This window comes from Podarcis erhardii, assembly GCF_964252035.2.
Source record: "Podarcis erhardii genome assembly, chromosome: 8".
NCBI lineage: Eukaryota > Metazoa > Chordata > Lepidosauria > Squamata > Lacertidae > Podarcis > Podarcis erhardii.
Genome location: NC_138499.1, coordinates 88,168,098 through 88,189,695, shown reverse-complemented (window position 1 = coordinate 88,189,695; position 21,598 = coordinate 88,168,098). Strand labels below are relative to the sequence as shown.

At 41.0% G+C, this 21,598-nt stretch overlaps 2 protein-coding genes across 3 annotated transcripts in view; both read left to right on the top strand.

Moving 5' to 3' along the window:
• The first annotated feature begins 5,154 nt into the window (after nucleotides 1-5,154).
• Nucleotides 5,155-10,008, top strand: LOC309347835 (protocadherin beta-16-like). 2 transcript variants are annotated; one of them, XM_081872693.1, is made up of 2 exons: nucleotides 5,155-8,525; nucleotides 9,835-10,008. In XM_081872693.1, the coding sequence occupies exons 1-2, from the start codon at nucleotides 6,105-6,107 to the stop codon at nucleotides 9,835-9,837; spliced, it is 2,424 nt and encodes an 807-aa protein (XP_081728819.1). In that variant the 5' UTR covers nucleotides 5,155-6,104; the 3' UTR covers nucleotides 9,838-10,008. The 2 variants fall into 2 exon arrangements, with proteins under 2 accessions (XP_081728819.1, XP_081728818.1); XM_081872692.1 differs by having other exon boundaries at nucleotides 9,811-10,008.
• Nucleotides 10,009-13,419: 3,411 nt separating this feature from the next.
• LOC309349232 (uncharacterized protein) overlaps nucleotides 13,420-21,598 on the top strand; it is a 94,160-nt gene continuing 85,981 nt past the window's right edge. The window contains exons 1-2 of the mRNA XM_081874979.1: nucleotides 13,420-16,020; nucleotides 16,847-19,270. Of these exons, the coding sequence (XP_081731105.1) occupies nucleotides 13,603-16,020; nucleotides 16,847-19,270 (4,842 nt within the window). The 5' untranslated portion in view covers nucleotides 13,420-13,602. The remainder of the gene's footprint in view (nucleotides 16,021-16,846; nucleotides 19,271-21,598) is intronic.

Sequence of the window (21,598 nt, the reverse complement as noted above, 5' to 3'; positions counted from 1 at the left end):
GATCAAGTGTTTGGGAGGGAACAAAACCAGAGTGCCCTCTGCCACTCTTGTCTGAGCCCCCTGTTCCCAGCAGCAAAAGGCTTTCAAACAGTGGTACAAATTCCAGCATCTGGGACTTCAAAGCACAACATCCCCTTATGCCATAGTGATGTCAAGTGATTAATAGGTGGACACCAGGGGGTGGAGAGATAACAATTGTTTCCCTCCTTCTGCAGTAGACCTTAGTGCAACCTGAAATCTGATTTGTACCTAGCACAATTGAATTAAATTCACTGGGCAGTTCTATGGATTCCCACTCAGAAGTAATACCTGTACTCAAATATTATTATGCAGCCCAAATCTACAGATCACCTCCACATGAAAATTCTTGCAAACTACTGATAGTGCAACTTTCCCATCATGCCCAGATTTCTTTACCCCCTCAAATTCTTGGTATTTTGTTTAATATCTGCAGCAAAAAAGATGAGAATCTGAAAGTCAAAAGAAGGAGTGAGACAAAGTTTGAAGAACCCCAACAAAGGTTCTAGAGAACCTACTAACTACTTCATTTTAGTGAATGTGCATGGCCATCGCCAGCAAAAGAATTTCAAAGGGACATAGGAATGTAAAACTATCAAACTATCAAAATTTAAATGCTATCACTTGTAGTTTGAGGTGAGACATAAGATTTTTAGAACAGTATATGGGTTAATTGGCTTGTCAATGCCAAAATGTCTGTGCAATTGTTATGTACTGAGTTGAATAGGATCCAAAATGCAGCAGTCTGATTGGTCCTAGAACAATAGGATCCAAAATGCAGCAGTCTGATTGGTCCTAGAACAATAGGATCCAAAATGCAGCAGTATGACTGGTCCGCAGGAGCCACCCAATCCAGCTCCAGGTGGAAGTGAATCCACAACCTGATTGGTCTACAGGAGAATCCTGGAATTAGCCAATCACATGCAGCCCATTGTGTAAATAATGTATATAATGCAGATATTTTGGAGGGACATTCATTCCTCCTCACCACTATGAGCTGAATAAAGAGCATGAAATCCACTCTCGACTCCAAGTATATTTCAGCCATCAAGAACTGTTTTGTGAATTACAAGTGTATAATTACCACAGCTTGTCCTTTTCTGCATTTCATTTCCTCCTGACCTTATTTCCTCCTGCAACTGTTTCTCCCAGGCATGTTCATACTGAAGTCCACAAAAACGTATGGCATAATAAATTGGTTAGTCTTTCAGGTGCTCCAAAACTTGCCCCACAAGCAAGCTTACTTGCTTTGGGGTTTTTCTATGTTTGTCTCCAATATTTGCACACTTATTAAATGGGCAAAACTCATATCACCTGCCATGAGTGAAAACACGAGAAAAGTGCTCTTTGCTTAGCATGAAATACACGCAGTTCCAATTTTGACCATTCTGTGTCGCTGTTGCTCAGCGCTGCTGAGGATGTGCAAAGAATCTGCAAGAAAACAGAACAGGCAGTGGGGAAATGGCGACTGAGCTTGCTGTTCGGATGGTGTCTGATTTCCAGCCCTTTCACAATAAAGGAATTTGACATTCCTCCTCAATAAGGAAAGGGACCAGAAGAAGAACGTTCCTGCAAGGAAAGGTAAGGACTTCCTTTCTTTGCCTTTGTGTAGTTCATTTTCTCTCTGATTTCTATTTTAGGTCCAAAAAATCTGGGAGGATGGCTGCCTGGACTCCTGCTTTCTTCACAATGAAACGTGCAAATGGCTAGGTGCCATCACACAAGATTATTTCAAGACATGTAAGTGATGCATATAATAAAAATTCAAGCATTTACTGGAACAGAAATAAAAGTACTGAAGAAAACATTTCTTGGCATATTTAGTGAAACTGTTGATTGCAGACTCTGTTGGACAAATCTGCAGTTTGTGTTTGGATATCCATGGGGAGAAACATGTTTTTGTGTGTATGCAAAAAGCACACAGAATGAAGACTTTATCAAGAACCATTTGCAGTTTTGACCATGGCATAGAGGTGGATAAACATGGAAGCACAGCGGTAAGATACAAATGGGACGAGCAACAAGTAAACTAATAAATGAAATTACAGTGGAAAAAACTGGCATTATATGTATTGTATCCAAAGTGGGGATATCCAAAGCTATAGGAAGGGAGAATCACCTGCTAGGAAGCAGATGACACAAGGTAAATCATAGAATCATAGAATCCTAGAGTTGGAAGAGACCACAAGGGCCATCGAGTCCAACCCCCTGCCAAGCAGGAAACACCATCAGAGCACTCCTGACATATGGTTGTCAAGCCTCTGCTTAAAGACCTCCAAAGAAGGAGACTCCACCACACTCCTTGGCAGCAAATTCCACTGTCGAACAGCTCTTACTGTCAGGAAGTTCTTCCTAATATTTAGGTGGAATCTTCTTTCTTGTAGTTTGGATCCATTGCTCTGTGTCCGCTTTTCTGGAGCAGCAGAAAACAACCTTTCTCCCTCCTCTATGTGACATCCTTTTATATATTTGAACATGGCTATCATATCACCCCTTAAGCTCCTCTTCTCCAGGCTAAACATGCCCAGCTCCCTTAGCCGTTCCTCATAAGGCATCGTTTCCAGGCCTTTGACCATTTTGGCTGCCCTCCTCTGGACACGTTCCAGTTTGTCAGTGTCCTTCTTGAACTGTGGTGCCCAGAACTGGACACAGTACTCCAGGTGAGGTCTGACCAGAGCAGAATACAGTGGCACTATTACTTCCCTTGATCTAGATGCTATACTCCTATTGATGCAGCCCAGAATTGCATTGGCTTTTTTAGTTGCTGCGTCACACTGTTGGCTCAAGTCAAGTTTGTGGTCAACCAAGACTCCTAGATCCTTTTCACATGTACTGCTCTCAAGCCAGGTGTCACCCATCTTGTATTTGTGCCTCTCATTTTTTTTTGCATAAGGAGAAGATCCTAGAAGGCTGTGTCAGAATGGGTGCCTGCAGCTCTTGGAATTTGACAGATAGTTTAAAAATTGTCAATGAATTCCCACATTTAGCAATTTTTTCACTGGACATTCAGAAATCAAATGAACTTATTTTCTTCTTCTTCTTCTTCTTCTTCTTCTTCTTCTTCTTCTTCTTCTTCTTCTTCTTCTTCTTCTTTCTTTACCAGAATATTACAAACCACATCACAATTATATCAGCATACAGTACTTGTGAGTGAAATTATAGAAGCTTAAATTTTCTGGCAGTAGCTGAGCAGAGGTTTGGAATTAAATTCTGCTGTGCTTTGGGAAATGACTGACATAGCACCTACCCCATTTTTTCTTGGAATTTTTTTCACCTCCACTATGCCTCTGAATATCACTAATCAAAGTGTTTAGCCCCGAAGAATGCATATCAAGTTGTTCCAAGGACCTTTGACATCCAGCCCAAACTTCAGACTCTTGTGTTATGAGCACCCAAGAAATAACTTAAAATGGAGACAATACTCTGTTACTATTCTCATCCCCCTTGCAAGATCCTGGATGTCATGTTTCCTTTGCTGACATGTGAACACTTCTGTTTGTGGGTGCATGCATGACTGTGCAGAAAGTGCATGAATAAAAGGATCTAACATCAGCAAAAGAGACAGTTTTATGACCAACTGATGATGAACACACTCGGATTTCCACAATATGGCCTGGTGTCCTGGCTAAGCCAAAAAAGGAGACAACATATAGTCAAATAACATATGTTAGGCAACACAGCTATGTACAAAGATGTGAAGTCCAGATATGGGGTTATTTTTTCAAGGATTATGATACATTTTCATGTCAATCTGAACAGAGACACTGTTAGCAACACACTACCCTTTTTCTGATTGCATAGGAGATGTGTTGTGTTCAGACACTACAAATTAATTCTGTTTTGTCTGCAATTTTTTCACTGGATATTCAGAAATCAAATGAACTTATTTTCTTCTTCTTCTTTCTTTCTTTACCAGAATATTACAATATTCCCTCACTCATTGCTTTACAGTAAAGAGATCAAACGAATTACATTAAAAGCATCTGTATGGCGTCTGAATTAGTAATCAAGGTTCAAGAGACAACAGAGGGACAAAATCACAATGTGTTTGCAAATCAATGGAGCACTGGGCTTCTGCAACTGGCTTTGCGCTGGTAGGCAACAAAATGGGGCAAACACCTAAGACCCTGTATGGAAGTCTTCCCCTGAAAGAGGCACCTGTGAACTTGCAGCTTTATGAAAGGTTCTTCTTACTTGCCCGACTTGCTCTCCTTATTTATTTGATGATAAAGTGCCATACTGACAGCTAGTGGCAACTGAATATGAAGTTGCCTGAAGCATGAAATTGACCAGCAACCTTGCAGGAGAAAACCCATGTTCTAAAGGTACTTCCCTGAAATTTAATAAAGCTCAGCAAAGAGCAGTAAATGTTTGTTAAATAATATTTGATTAATAATTTTGACACCATTCTCTACCAGCGCATTCAACTAAGGATATCCTGGACTAGACTTTGCATGCCTTAATTCATAATGAGAAGCAAAATCTTTGAACTCCTGACAACAAAATTTTGGTTCACGGTCTAACATAACCATTGGTGGAATACCATGTCTTGTAAAAACAACTTTCAATTTGCTTATGACAAGTTTTGCACTCAGATTGTTTAGTTCTGATCTCTGGATAATGTGAATAATGGTCAAGAACAAGTAAATATTGATGCCCCTCCTATTCAAACAAATCCATTCTCACTCTTGGTCATGGTGCTAAAAAAATCCATAGGTTGTTTTACTTTATTCTGATATTTGAAGCATACCTCACAATCTTTTACAGAAGCTTCTATATCATGATTTAGGTCAGACCATCTCCCTGCAAATATGCCACATTGTTAAGGAATCCCTTCAAGAACTACAAGTCAACCTTTTTGCTCTGAAATCTGAAACATTCCAAATGTTTCTCCATCTTGCTAATATTTTGATCTAAATTTATATTTCCAGTTGTCATGTTACTTTTAGGAAGACAGTACTTTTCCTTTGGTGCCTTATAACCGTTTCTTCAGCAAACAGCTCAAAGGAATTATACAGTGCCCACCACATTAAGAAAAACAGCAATTTTCTGTATATCTGTTTTTTCATCTGACTGCATAGCCGACAATAAAATCTGAAACTCTTGTTTAAATATCTTCCATTCCTGTGCTGCCTCAAGTGTGAGCACTAAAGGACACGGAGCTCCCAAATATTCCATCATACCGTCACATAATATATTTCACTCAATATACCACGTATTGTCTTCTATATGAAGATTTAAAATCAATGTAGTATTTGGAAGAAATCTTAATGAGCAAGCACAACATCATTCACCAACCTTATCTAACTTATAAAGCTAACGAACAGACTTGAGAATCTATTCACTTTGAACATACAATGACATTTCATCACAATGAGAGGGGAGAATTCCATCCAAATTTGAAATGACTGGCTGGAGATAAAATGGCACCCAAGTCATTGTCAGGGTCTGTCAGATGGCTCTTCAGAACAAGTCAATCTGTGTGTGAAGAGAAGAAGAAGAAGCAGAGCTGGAAGCTGAAATGTTGTATGATACAAAAAGTTGTATCATCTTTGTTGTTGTTCCTTCATGGATGCCACAGTGGCTGTGAACAGTTTATGCCAGCAACAGTCCTCTCAATAATTTGTGAATGTTTGGGGACATCACAGTGTCTCAACAAATATCTTCATGGAGAGTGGGGGGGCTTGAGAATGAGAGGTTACAGCCTTTTTATGTATCAGTTAAAGGTTAAGAATACAATCATAAAATAGAAGCTGTTATGTGAGATCTTTCTATGCGAGTTGGTACGTGGTGATGTTTTGGGAGCTACATTGCAGTTCAAACACAAGGTGGTGCTCTTACACAACATAGATTATATAGTACTGTAGTGAGTAACTGCTCTCCCAGAGCCATAAATGCAAAGGAAGCATACAGAGAGAAAGGAAACAGATCTTCATTTCAGACAAATCTTTCAGAAGGCCACAGTCCATTAAAAATATAGCAAAAGAAATGAATAATTGTATTGGGGATATATAACAGACACATAACAGACAACGTCGAAAGAACCACCTTGTATCATATATCTGACTGGAAGTGAGGCTGGAAAAATGGAAGAGCATCTCAACATCAGGCAAGTTGTGTCTCCTTTATTATGTCTTTGCATGTTTGTAGCAATGTGTGAGTCCTTTCTCTACTCAGTGCCAGAGGAAAAGAAAAGTGGATTTCTGGTGGCAAATGTGCTAAAAGATTTGAGAGTGGATTCAAAGGAGCTGTCTGCTCGGAGAGCCCGGCTGGTTTCTAAGAGCTCCAAGCAGTATTTCCAGCTGGATCCTCATTCTGGAGATGTGACAGTAAAGGATAAAATCGATCGGGAGTCCCTGTGTGGTCAGAATGAACCTTGTGTTCTAATCTCTGAAATTGTGCTGGAAAATCCATTGCAGCTACACAGAATTGAAGTTGAAATAGAAGATGTGAATGATAATTTCCCCAAATTCTTTAAAAATCAGTTTATTTTTAAAATACCTGAGCAGACTCCTGTGGATATCAGATTCCCTTTGGAAAGTGCAGAAGATACAGATAAAGGAAAAAATGCTGTTCAGAACTACACCCTTAGTCCTAATGAACATTTTAGACTTGATGTGCAAAGTCACAGTGATGGTAGCAAACATGCAGAATTGGTATTGGAGAAACCGTTGGACCGTGAGGTGAATCCACAGATTGCCCTGATTCTGTCAGCTGTTGATGGAGGAATCCCAAGAAGAACTGGTACAGCCCAAATTATTATTAATGTTCTGGATGCTAATGATAATTTCCCTCAATTTGAACAATCTGTGTACAAAGTAAAACTAATGGAAAACAGCCCACTGAATACACTGGTTGTAAAAGTTGAAGCAAGCGACAAAGATTATGGTTCCTATGCAACTATTACTTATTCCTTCAGCCAGGTGGGGCAAATGGTATTAAGATCATTCACTTTAAACACACTTAATGGAGAACTTAGTGTTTCAGGGACAATTGATTATGAAGAAAACACAAATTATGAGATGAAAATCAGAGCTACGGATGGAGGAGGCCTTTCTGCTTACTGCAAAGTCATTGTAGAGATTGAGGATGAGAACGACAATGCTCCAGATATTACCATCACATCCATCACCAGTCCCTTACCTGAGGACTCTCCCCCAGACACAGTGGTGGCCCTTTTCAGTGTCACAGACGTGGACTCTGGAGACAGTGGCAGAACTGCCTGCACCACTGAAGTCAACCTGCCATTTGTGCTCAAACCCAGCGAGAACAACTATTACCAGCTGGTGACCCAACAACCACTGGACAGAGAACAAGCCTCTGAGTATAACATCACCATCACAGCCACAGACAGAGGCTCTCCCAGACTCACTTCCACAATAATACTTCATGTTGAAGTGTCAGATGTCAATGACAACCCCCCAGTGTTTGAAAAGCCATTCTATCAAATGCAGTTAAGAGAAAACAATATTCCTGGTCTTCTGATCAATTCGGTCCATGCTGTTGATCTGGACACAGCGCAGAACGCCAAAGTGACCTACTCGCTTTTGCCTGGGAAGGTCAATGATGGCCCCACATCCTCTTACATCTCCATCAACTCTGAAACGGGGAACCTGTATGCCATCCGGTCTCTGGATTATGAGGAGGTAAAAGATTTCCAGGTGACAGTGAGGGCTGTGGATTCAGGTTCCCCTCCACTGAGCTCAGAAGTTCCCATCCGCGTTGAGGTCGTGGATGAAAATGACAATGCCCCCTTCATCCTCTACCCTCTCCAGAATGGCACTTCCCCCTCGAATGACCTGGTTCCCCGAGGGGCAGAGACTGGCTACCTGGTCACCAAGGTGGTGGCTGTGGACAGGGATTCTGCGCAGAACTCTTGGCTTTCCTACCAGCTGCTGAAGGCCACAGAGCCGGGTCTGTTCACGGTGGGGGCCCAGAATGGAGAAGTGACCACCCTGAGGCCGGTCAGCAACCGAGACAGCTTCAAGCAGAATCTGATTGTGGTGGTCCGAGACAACGGCCATCCTCCCCAGTCCACCTCTGCCACGCTCAGAATCCTTCTAGTGGACGGCTTCTCTGACCCTTATCTGAAAAGTGTGGCTCTCCCAAAGGAGGAAACAGTGGAGGAGGAAGACCCCAGCCTGACTATGTATTTGATCATCTGCTTGGCTGCCATCTCAAGCATCTTTCTCATTTCCGTAGTGGCGTTTGTTGTAATCAAGTTGCAGAAACGTGAAAAGTTCATAGGAACCTACAACTCTGCAGCCAATTTCCCGGTGGGACCTGATTCCCAGGAGAACTCTGCGGATTCTGGTGCTGGATCTCTCTCCCAGGCTTACAACTATGAGGTGTGCTTAGCTGGTGGGTCTCTGAACAGCGAGTTCCGGTTTCTCAGGCCCCTGTTTCCTGTTTTCTCTGTGGAACCCAACACACAGCTGAATCTGAGGAATTCAAATAATTCTCAAGAGCTCCTCAGTCAAGGAGAGGAATATAAAGATAATATCCAGGTAAGAGAAGTGTTTTAATACTTTTCATATAGATATGAAAAGTTTATTATTTGTTCTCAACCATTCTAAGCCTGAATGCAATGAATTCTTAGAAGTCTGGAAATGATCAGTGGCTTGTCCATATTTCCACAAAGATTTTTGGGGCAGAGAGTTAAGACCTCACAAAAATTCAGCAGCATTTTAGTGACATTTTTCCTAATATTCATACATTTTGCGTATTTTACTGGTTTTTTTGCAAGCAATTTCCCTAATAAAGTGTATTTTTGTATGTTATTTTCACGTTATTCATTCTTTACTCTAATATGCCCATTTCTGTACAAACTGGTTGGATAATTGCATTAGAGAATTCAGAGAAATACAACTTTTGAAGGGCAGCTCTGTTTTGCTTCATAATTTTTTTGGCAACTGTGATTTAGGTTGGTTCATATTAGAATATGAAAGAATATAAATTTCTCCCACTTCCCTAATAGTCACTGTCAATAACTATTATGAACTTGTGAACCACAGTCTTTTGGACAGAACGATACTCACTGAGGGCATGACCACTGATGGTGTTTTATGGTTCAGTTCAATAGTAATGACTTATGCTCATCTTAAGATAACAAGACCATTCTCCAGTGTTTGAGAGATCATTGTAAAAGTGTGGGGAAATTAATACTCTAGGCATGATGATCAAGGGATTTGATATTTATTTTCAATTCTGTCTTCTATAGTTTTTAAAGTTATTATACATCTGGCTCAAATTATTTTTCTGGATCTTTCAGAATTAGCACAGTGTCATCTGCATACAAACTTCTTTTTAAGTGGTTTGTTAATATTGTCAATCATTTATTTATGTGATCCAGTCTAACAGCTTTGGCCATAAGTTCCACAGATAATTAAATAGTAACCTCGATAATTGGCATTCCTATCTAGTGCATCTATTTAATTTAAATGTTTCTGATTGTACTTTGTCTATTTTGAAGCAGTAGGGTTTGAAAACATCATAATCCAGGAGATTAAAGTAGTGTCCATTTACATTTTGTGCAGCTCCCAGAATAGATCACTCCATTTTATCAAATGCTTTATCTGTATGGATTGCTTCCTTATTTTGGAAATAATGTTAAGTAGTTACTTGACCCAAGTTGATAACTTACAAACCGATGAACACTATACTAAATTAAGTGGGGTTTTTTAGTAGCATCAAGTCTTTGTAATATTGTTTGTCCTTTTATGTTGTTGCACCACATCTCTAATCTGTGTCATTAACTCATTAATGGTCTTTTTTCTTTTTTGAAATATGCAGCTTTTTGTTTGATTTCTCTTGTAGTGACTGCTTTGAAGACCTCTTAATTTGTTACAGGACAGTCTTCTGGGGAATTATTAAAATATGCTTCAATTATCAGTTTTATTGTCAGAACAAACTCTGAATTAAACATTAATATATTGTCTAGGTGCCCTTCAGTGATATATTTTCCAAACTTTCAAATGCTTGTAACAACATCAACAAAATAAACGTTTCATCCTGTATTTGCTTACTTCACTTTCTGAGTTAACCACGGGGATATAAAAAATAAATAAATTATTGAGTGATTTCATAAAATGTGTAATCTTTCTCCTTTGGTTGAAACTGCCATGAGGTTTGTACCAGAAAAACTTGTGTATTTTTTTTTAAAGGGTTGGAATTACTCCTGATATTTTATATTTTGTCCTGTCCAATTTTATTTTTTTTCTTCAAATAAAGCCTCCACCAAGTATAATTTCTTTGTCTAGGCTGGAAACAATTATGGCATTAATTTTGTGAATGCTTTTTGATTTTCATTTGACGCATAGATACGCCCAATCATTATTGGCTTTCCCCTCACTAAACCAGTGCCAAATATTTGTGCTGGATCTTTCATTGATTATACTTTAAAAAAAAAAATGGATGGTTTTAATTCAAGATTGCAATCCACTTTTCAACATAACGGGATGAAAAAAATATTATCCAGATTTTGAAGCATTGACGTATATGTCTTCATCTTTTAATATAATTTACAGCAAAGGGGTTATCATAGTTTTTTGTTTATTTAGTGGTTTAGCAAATTTCAGATGTCTTCTGAATGAGTTCAACTCTAATGTTCAATGAAATAATCTTTACTTTAGTCATCTTTAAAGTTAAAGTAAAAAGGGTGAAATAAGATTTGGGGTGGGGAGAGGAAAAGGGAAAGATAAAGGAAATGCATGTTAAAATGTTGACAGAAGGGATTTTTGTGTGGAAATTTTGGGTTTATTCCAAAGGTGTCTTCAATACTGACAGCACATCAAGCTGTAGAAAATCTTTTGAGGTCTTCCATACACACCTGATTTCTCCTTCTAATTATTATATTCTACCCATTATATTAATTATATCCTTTTTATGTTCATGATATTCAGTTTAATTTCCAGGAAATGTGTTTTATGCTGATTCCCTTCCCCTGTTTTTAAGACTGCAAGTTTCTAATTGTAAACTGCAGTTTTCAAAGTTGCAATTTGTTCACTTTAAATTTAGCCTGAACAGTTTATCTTGGTTAATAAATAATTGACAGTTTTGGTTACAGAAGGGGAAAAGACAGTTCATTCAAATGTTAGTCTTCTGGGTGTGCAGTTGTCTAATTGGTTAATTGATTAGTTGTATAGACAGAAAAGAGTGACAAATTTGGGGAGAGGTCTTTAGCAAGTTCTTCACAGTAGGTTAAGTACTTGAGAATTCATGGATTGACTTGTGTAGGCAAAAAGAGTATTCAGACATTGTTACTGCAACAAATGAATTTGGAAAGTAGTCAAAATCAATGTTAGTCAATAGTATTCTATAGGCCAGATCCCTATCGCCCCATCCTTGAAGGGCCAAATTTGACATGTGGGTGGGGCCACCCATCTGTCAATCACCTGTCACCATGTGTCATCAGGGGGCTGTTGGGACTCCAAAGCACACTGTGGGGCTGTTTGAAAGTCCTTACACAAACTGCTCTTCAGTTTTCATAGGTTTGAAGAGCAGTGCACGGCTGCTTGCAAAAGTCCCTTCAAGTAGCCCATGTCTTGCACCTCAAGTATAGAGTTTTTTCCTCTGATTCTCCTACACTCTACAAGTGTGGACTTGGCAGTCACACTTAATGCACTGCAAAAATATGTGCAATGATGCTTGACTTATTGACTTTTGCTGATTTTTATATGAAGGAGCTGGATGTTCTTCGTTAGGAGAGTTTGTTTTCTGCCCGGTTCTATTGCTATTGCTGCAGGCACTGGTTATGCAGGCAGAAACCAACCAACCAACCAACCAACCAACCAACCAACCGAAAAAGGAGGTGTGCAATAGAGGGAGTGAGTAAAGTATTTCCATTGCTCTGTGAGTCTGATCAAGGTTGTCAATACATATTATTCTCTTTTACAAACACTTTAATGACATCGCTTCCAGTCAGGCAAGGGGGAAGAAGGACATGCCCCCTTCCAGATTGAACTCTGACCATTATTTCTTAAGGCAACAAATCACTTGTACTCGGCCATCTCTTTAGTTACTGAAAGACCCAACCTCCCAGGGAATCTGCAAGCTTAAGATTGTCCAACCAGGTCATCATCTTCTGCAGAATCCTTTTACTGATATAAAATAATGGGGATGGAGAGAATCACCAAAACCAGTTTAGTTGAACTCCAATTCTGTAACACTATTAAATAAATCAAACACATGCAAGAGACATTTCTGACCTTCAAGGGGCTATTTATTGTTGTAACATCTTTCTGTGAACGTGATTCTAGCTTTCTGGAACCATTAATTATATATATTTTACCAGCCATTTGAATAATAAAAGGAAATCTGGTTTTGAGACCTGAGGAGTGATGACTACGTCTAGATTTCTTTGGTGGAAAGATCACCCCCATCCTTTTGTTATCAATATGTATTGTATTAATATTGCTACCTCTGCTATGGATATTATGCAAGAATGCTGTGGTATAATTTGGATTTCATATATTTCAATTGTGGTTTATATTTGATTATAGATTTTTTTTGTTTAATTCTATTTATATAAGTTGAGTAGATTTATTTTTTTTTAAATCCACAGAATTAGATCTATGAGGCTGGCAGTGTCTTTGATTCCACCTCCCATCCTTTAATAAGATACTGAATCACTTGAGAAGCTGATTTTGAAATTAAGGACAGTTTCAAAACATATTTGTAAACTGGCATGTAAGACAGGTGCTCAGATGGAAGGGGAGGAAAAAATTCCACTTGGTTAGCATAATTCTATCTCTTCTCCCCACCCACCACGGACCTTATGTTAGTTCAGAATTTACAAAATATTATTTTGGAAAATATTATGATGTTTAATCCACATAGCTAACAGAAAAACACCTTAATCATTTTAGGTTATAAGTTGTCCACCAGTATAACAGAGATAAGTCTAAATTTACCACTTTTGTAGCAATCAGAGTGTATTTGAATACTTTATTCTTTGTATCCAGATTGTGGGACATTTTGAAAACTGAATGCAAGGCACTCTGTCAGTCGGACCCAGCAGTCTTCATGTGGGTGATATATATATCATATATCATATATATCATATATCATATATCTGACCAAACTGCAGGAAGCAGTGGAAGACAGGAGTGCCTGGCGTGCTCTGGTCCATGGGGTCACGAAGAGTCGGACACGACTAAACGGCTAAACAACAACAATGTGTGTGTGTGTGTGTGTATTATATAGGATATACATAATTATATAATGATATAAGTTAATAGACTACACATTAGAAAACCTAAGGATTTCTAGATCTCCTAAAAGATCTGTGTAGGTTGGCACGTGGTAACATCAATGGAGTTGTATCACAATTCCAACACAAGGTGGTGCTATTACACAACACAGACCATATTCAGAGAGCAAGTGCTCTCCCAAAGAGCTGCAGCCATTAGACAAAGCAATCTTAAATAGAAAGGACATATGCTCATTACAATCCAAAGAACAGACCTCTGCATCTGTTTCAAAACAGCTAAGGACGGATTGGCCTTGCAGGTGTGTAACTCATGAAAGGAAATTCTGGACAGATACTTCTTCTAATCTGAACTGACTGGAAGTGAAGCTGGAACAATGGAAACGCACAAAAGGCAAGTTTTGAGTTTTGTTCTTTATTTCTGCATGCATATTGCAATGTGTGAACCCATCCTCTATTCAGTGCCGGAGGAAAAGAAAAGTGGGTCTCTAATAGCGAATGTGCTAAAAGATTTGGGAGTGGATGCAAAGGAACTTTTTGCTCGGAGAGCCCGGCTGGTTTCTAAGAGCTCCAAGCAGTATTTCCACCTGGATCCACATTCTGGGGATTTGATATTAAAGGACAAAATAGACCGAGAGTCTCTGTGTGGTCAGAATGATCCTTGTCTTCTATTCTCTGAAATTGTGCTTGAAAACCCATTGCAGCTGCAGAGAATCAAAGTTCAAATACAAGATGTCAATGATAATACACCTAAATTCTCAAAAATGAAATTCATTTTTGAAATACCTGAGCAGGTACCAGTGAACACTCGATTCCCTTTGGAGAGAGCACAGGATTCAGATATAGCAGAAAATGCTGTACAAAATTACACACTTAGTCCTAATGAATATTTTAAACTGGATGTCCAAAGACACAGTGATGGAAGCAAATATATAGAATTGGTATTGGAGAAGCAGTTAGATCGTGAGGTGAATCCACAGATTGCCCTGATTCTGTCAGCTGTTGATGGAGGGATCCCTAAACGAACTGGAACAGCACAAATTATCATTGATGTTCTAGATAACAACGATAATTTCCCTCAATTTGAACAATCTGCCTACAAAGTGAAGCTAATGGAAAACAGCCCATTGGATACCCTGGTCACCAAAGTGGAAGCCACTGACAGGGATCTTGGTTCCAATGCACGTATCACTTACACCTTCAGCGAAGTGCAAGAAAGTGTGCTAAGATCATTCAACTTAAACAAAAACACTGGTGAAATTACCATTTCAGGGGCAATTGATTATGAAGAAAACACAAATCATGAGCTGCACATCAGAGCTACAGATGGAGGGGGACTTTCTGCTTACTGTAAAGTCATTGTAGAGATTGAGGATGAGAACGACAATGCTCCAGAGATTACCATCACATCCATCACCAGTCCCTTACCTGAGGACTCTCCCCCAGACACAGTGGTGGCCCTTTTCAGTGTCACAGATGTGGACTCTGGGGACAGTGGCAGAACTGCCTGCACCACTGAAGTCAACCTGCCATTTGTGCTCAAACCCACCGAGAACAACTATTACCAGCTGGTGACCCAGCAACCACTGGACAGAGAACAAGCCCCTGAGTATAACATCACCATCACAGCCACGGACAGGGGCTCTCCCAGACTCACTTCCACAAGAATACTTCATGTGCAAATCTCAGATGCCAATGACAACCCTCCAGTGTTTGAAAAGCCATTCTATCAAATGCAGTTAAGAGAAAACAATATTCCTGGTCTTCTGATCAATTCAGTCCATGCTGTTGATCTGGACACAGCGCAGAACGCCAAAGTGACCTATTCGCTTTTGCCTGGGAAGGTCAATGATGGCCCCACATCCTCTTACATCTCCATCAACTCTGAAACGGGGAACCTGTATGCCATCCGGTCTCTGGATTATGAGGAAGTGAAAGATTTCCAGGTGACGGTGAGGGCTGTGGATTCAGGTTCCCCTCCACTGAGCTCAGAAGTTCCCATCTGCGTTCAGGTCGTGGATGAAAATGACAATGCCCCCTTCATCCTCTACCCTCTCCAGAATGGCACTTCCCCCTCGAATGACCTGGTTCCCCGAGGGGCAGAGACTGGCTACCTGGTAACCAAGGTGGTGGCTGTGGACAGGGATTCTGGCCAGAACTCTTGGCTTTCCTACCAGCTGCTGAAGGCCACAGAACCGGGTCTGTTCACGGTGGGGGCCCAGAATGGAGAAGTGACCACCCTGAGGCCGGTCAGCAACCGAGACAGCTTCAAGCAGAATCTGATTGTGGTGGTCCGAGACAACGGCCATCCTCCCCAGTCCACCTCTGCCACGCTCAGAATCCTTCTAGTGGACGGCTTCTCTGACCCTTATCTGAAAAGTGTGGCTCTCCCAAAGGAGGAAACCGTGGAGGAGGAAGACCCCAGCCTGACTATGTATCTGATCATCTGCTTGGCTGCCATCTCAAGCATCTTTCTCATTTCTGTGGTGGCGTTTATTGTAATCAAGTTGCAGAAACGTGAAAAGTTCACAGGAACCTACAACTCTGCAGCCAATTTCCCGGTGGGACCTGATTCCCAGGAGAAAACTGCGGATTCTGGTGCTGGATCTCTATCCCAGGCTTACAACTATGAGGTGTGCTTAGCTGGTGGGTCTCTGAACAGCGAGTTCCAGTTTCTCAGGCCCCTGTTTCCTGTTTTCTCTGTGGAGCCTCCTAACACTCAGCAGAATCCAAGGAGTTCCAATGATTCTGAAGGTGTAGCCAGTCATGCAGGTGAAAGTCAACATATGGTTCAGGTGAGAATATTGCTTTATATAGCTTTCATATATTCATTTTTTAGATGTGTAATATTTGAAAAAATTACAAAGCTCTATTGGGAGTTACTTATGACATGGTCATATCTTGCTTAAATATTATTCTCATAATACATTATCTCTTTGGGAGGCAGAGGTAATTAACCATAATCTGGAGGCATAATAACTGTTTCTTGCATCTACAGTATTTCAAGTAGAAGAGAGGAGCTTCAGAAAAGTGGATTTTGTTTTAGGTAATTGTAATTGCAGCTTTGTGACAGTTAAACTACACTACCTAGGATTATTTGTGGGAAAGCAATATGGTGTGTATGTGAGACTTTCGAGTTTTAGCAAACATTGAATCAAAAGGATACTCCTAGTTATTATTTCTTTACACATCCACATGGTGGCAGTATGCATTGTTTTGTGATATCTGCACTCATTCAAATGGAAAAGAGGTATCTTCCTAGTAATAAAACAGACTTTTATGAACAGAGAAACTGTGAATCTGAACTTTTCCTGTTCAGTGTAATGTGCACTGCATTCAGTGTTATTTACTGAATCTTAGTGGCTTTTCTTTGCTCAGCCACACGGTGGTAGTACAGGCAAAGACATGAACTGGAATTCAGAATTTTGTGAAGGAACTCACAGGAAGCCATGAGCAAAAAGGTGGCTGGAACAAAGGACGGGTGACATTCATATGCGATAAAGAGATAACATAAAGCACAGCAAAGCCATCAACACGGCATCATCAAATTCATTTCCACAGCAGCAGAGATTATCATTGGATGATTGTCAGAAACTTCATCTTTTGGCCAGAGATTCTTGAGCCATGGGAGACGGCTACAGAAAGGAACAAGGTCTGTATTTTTTGCTTTTCCTTTGTCTTCCTGGAGCACTGAGTATTTCACTTCACTATTCTGTACCTGAAGAAAAGAAAAGGGGGTTTTTGGTGGCCAATGTGCTGGAGGATTTGAAGCTGGGAACAGGGGAGCTCTCTGCTCGCAGAGCCCAGCTGGTTTCTAAGAACAGTAAGCAATATTTTCGTCTTGATACTCACTCTGGGGATCTTTTGATAAATGATAAAATAGATAGAGAAGCTTTGTGTGACCAGATCAATCCTTGCTTACTTCTGTCACAAATTGTACTGGAAAACCCATTAGATCTCTACAGCATTGTAGTCAAGGTAGAAGATGTGAATGATAATGTTCCAAAATTCTCGAAAAATGAATTTGATCTGAAAATTCCCGAGAATGTTCCTACAAATACACATTTCCCCTTGGAATCTGCCAAAGATGAGGACCTGGGGATAAATAACATCCAAAACTACACTCTCAGTCCCAATGAACATTTCCGGCTCAGAGTAGAAAGCAACAAGGATGGAAGGATATATGTGGATCTTGTCCTGGAGAAGTCACTGGACAGGGAGAAGGAGCCACACTTTGGTCTGACTCTCACAGCTGTGGATGGAGGGGAGCCACGGAGAACAGGCACAGCTCAAATAAATATTGATGTTCTTGACATCAATGATAATTCCCCACAGTTTACTCATTCAGAATATAAAGTAAGGTTAAAGGAAAACAGCAAACGGGGTACTCTGGTCTCCAAAGTGGAAGCTACAGATTTGGATTTTGGCTCAAATGCACAGATCACCTACTCATTCCACCGGGTGTCTGAAAAAATATACAAGTTATTTCATTTAAATGAAATGACTGGGGAAATCACTATTTTAGGTCAAGTTGATTATGAAAAAGAAACCAGCTATGACATGAACATCAGGGCAACAGATGGAGGGGGTCTTTCAGGTCACTGCAAGGTCCTGGTAGACGTTGAGGATGTGAATGACAATGTCCCTGAAGTGTCTGTCATATCTATCACTGGCAGCATACAAGAAGATTCTCTCCTGGACACAGTGGTGGCCCTCTTCAGTGTCACAGATCGAGACTCTGGTGATAATGGCAGAACTGTGTGCTCTGTGGAGACAAACCTTCCCTTTGCCTTAAAACGCACAATGGATAACTATTACCAGCTCGTGGTCCAAAGTCCCTTGGACAGAGAGAAGGTCCCGGAATATAATATCACCATCACAGCCGTTGACCAGGGCTCTCCCAGGCTCATTTCAACAAGAATTATTAATGTTCAGATCTCAGATATCAATGACAACCCCCCAGTATTTGAAAAGTCTTCATGTGAAATGCAGATACGGGAAAACAATATTCCAGGACTGCTCATTGGCTCAGTCCGTGCTGCTGATCTGGACACTGAGAAGAATGCCAAGGTCACCTACTCCCTTTTGCCTGGGAAGGTCACTGATGGCCTTGTGGCCTCTTACATCTCGGTCAACTCTGAAAGCGGAAATCTGTATGCCCTCCAATCTCTGGATTACGAGCAGATCAAAGATTTGAAAGTGACGGTGAGGGCTACGGATGGAGGGTCTCCTCCCCTCAGCTCAGAAGTTACTGTCCGAGTCGTAATCCTAGACGAAAACGACAACGCTCCCTTCTTCCTCTACCCTCTTCAGAACAGCACATCCCCCTGCAATGAGCTGGTGCCCAAGTCGGTGGAGGCCGGCTACCTGGTCACCAAGGTGGTGGCTGTGGATGGAGATTCTGGCCAGAACTCGTGGCTTTCCTATGAGCTGCTGAAGGCCACAGACCCTGGTCTTTTCAGCATAGGAGCCCAGAATGGGGAAGTGAGAACCAGGAGAGCCCTGAGCGAGCGAGACACCAGCAAGCAGAGACTCCTGATAGTGGTCAGGGACAACGGGCTCCCTCCCCAGAGCAGCACTGCCATGCTCCATGTCCTTCCCGTGGGTGGCTTTTCGGATCCTTATATGAAGGCTGTGGAGGTCAGTAAAGAGGAGCACGAAGAAGATGGGATCTTGACCTTGTATTTGGTGATCTGCCTGGCTTCAGTCTCCTTTGTGTTCCTTGTTTGCATTGTTTCCTTTGCTGCCATCAAGATCTGCAGGAGGGATCCCAGGGAAAGTTTTATCGCTGCCCCTCCTCACTTCCCACCTGCCAGACCCGACATCCCGGAGAACTGTGGCGATTCTCAGAGCGGGTCTCTTTCCAGGAGTTACCACTACGATGTTTGCTTAACCGGTGGGTCATTGAGCAGCGAGTTCAGGTTCCTCAGGCCCCTCATTCCTGTTTTTTCTGTGGGGGAGCCAAACCTCAATGTGAACCAGACCCCTCCTTCTGCTTCCCAAGATATTCCTGACCAGGTGGGGAAAACAGAATCAGGGAAAGAGGTGAGAAAGAAGCTTTTGGTTTGTTTGTTTGTTTTAAATATCAATCTCAGTATACCAGAAATATCAAAACAGGTCATGATCACTTTGGGAATTCTTGTTGCTTGGTAATCTATCACATCTGATATTTGTTTCTGTCTTCTTATACTGCTCTATATTGGTTACCTATGCAGTGACTACAGAAAGAGGCTCAGTTTTCTCCTGGACTGCTTATTCCATATCTACTCTCCACCTCTGTCCTACTGCCCCTTTGTTGTCTCAGTTTCTTTCCCTGTTCTGTGGCGTTCTTTGCTAACAGGAGAGCCCTGCTGTTTCCAAGTTCAATGTGAGGTGGTTCCCCACATCCCACTGTCCCTTTCATTCTTCGTCTCGATTTTCCATTGTTCCTTTTCTTCTTTCATCTGTCATTTACTCAAACCCCTTTCCTCCAAGCCCATTTATATTCTCCATCTTTTTTTTGAGGTCCTGTCTGTTAGCTCCTTCACTTTGGGTCTCTGCACTAAAACTGGCTTGAGAGTCAGTCTTCATGCAGAATCATAATTGTACACCGGCATGTACACTCTCTCATAGAAGAAATTAATAAAGCATGGTGATGTTGATGTGCATATCTTTAAATGCTTATGTGCATTTATTTAGTTTTTTTGACCTGCTGTTTAGCTTGAAAGGCACCAAGAGTGACTTACATGGATTCAGTACCCAAAACACAAATGAGAGGGAAGTGAGGCGAAAGCAAACACAGGCATTAGTTTGAAAGACCATAACATTCTCTCAATGACCAGCTTGGGGGAGAGCAAAAAGGAGCCACATGGAGTTTTTGGAGTATTTTGGCTTTCTTCCTCTCCTGCAACTGCAGCCTGAAGGACTACAGTTCATACATACATGTTAACAGGTGTTTTTAAATCCAGGTAAGTTATCTACATAGTTTCTGCAGCAGTTATTTCTGCTGCACATGTTTACTGTTTCCTGAAGAAATATGCTGTCCTATATTTTTCTGATTTTGCTAGTCCCGCCAGTCCTTTCAACCAATGTGTGAGTTTCCTGTTATTCTCTATCTAAAATGACATTTGAGCACAGCACCCCCACCAGATTAGTCACCAAAGCAAATGGTAGTTTATTGACTCAATAAGCAACCAGGTGTGCATCAGAGAATCTCTCAAGGTAAAATTTCCTTTCCCTTGCAATAGCCTTGCTCTGCATCTGTATTTCAGGAGTGGCCGGGCTCTTATTGAAATACTGCAGGACTAAATCCACACATATGGTAATATTGCAGACGACCAACGGCTATCTGTTTCTACACCTTCTATATTACTTTGCTTCTTGAAGATAGTATTTATTGGTTGTTTCATTGTTGGGGCTCATCTGGACATCTGGGGACTTAAAGGAAAGAAGTATCGCTTCACAGGGCTGTTCGCATATTCACTAGAGGCCTTCACGACAACGTTTACTTTCTCAGGCTTAGACAGTAATCCTTAGGGGAGCCTTTTTCAGCCCAAGGACCATATTTCCTTCTGGACCACCTTCCAAGGGCCACATGGCAGTGTTGGGAAGGGCCAGAAGCAAAAGTGGGTGGAGCAATAAATGTAAATTCTACCTTCCTCAAGTAGTCTAGCTTCTAAACACACTGAGACATTCCTCAACCCATGCAAGCAAGTGTCAAGATCAGGATTCACGGGCATACTCCAGTCAAGGAAAAGGACTTGAGTAACAAAGTTGGGCCAGGGAGGGGTGTGGCTTGGGGAGAGGGGTGTGGTCAGGCAGAGGGGCTTGGAGGGCTGCATTTGGTCCCTGTGTCTGAGGTTCCCCACCCCTCTGCTAGATAAATAAGACTGGCCTCCACTGGAGAAGGAAACAAGAAATAAACTGCCTCCCTCCTTTCTTGGTGCAGCCTTCTTTTGGTTGTGTTAGCAGAAAAGTTCTCATTAACAGCTGAAAGGAAAACTGTATTCCAGATGGTTTCTATTGTGCTAATAATGCTCTGCTTGCAACTTAACTTGGCATATGCTGGAAAGCATCTAGCATCTTGTGGAACACTCTCAGGATAGATCTACACTGATCTGAGAAAACGCAAAAAAACCCAACACAACGTAATATAGCTCTCAACTCAATGTCCCATTAATTATGGATTGCTGCTCTACAATGCCCTCTGGTGTCACATTTTTATAACGAATTTTTGATGTTATAACTGACCTGTGTAGATTAGTCCTCAGTCTACATACTGTCTAGTTAGAAAGTTATCCTAAAGTGGGCTGCAATAAATCAGCAAAAATATGATTAAACGTGACTGCACTTACAGTACACTATACCAAAACCAACAGCAAAAGAAACTGGAGG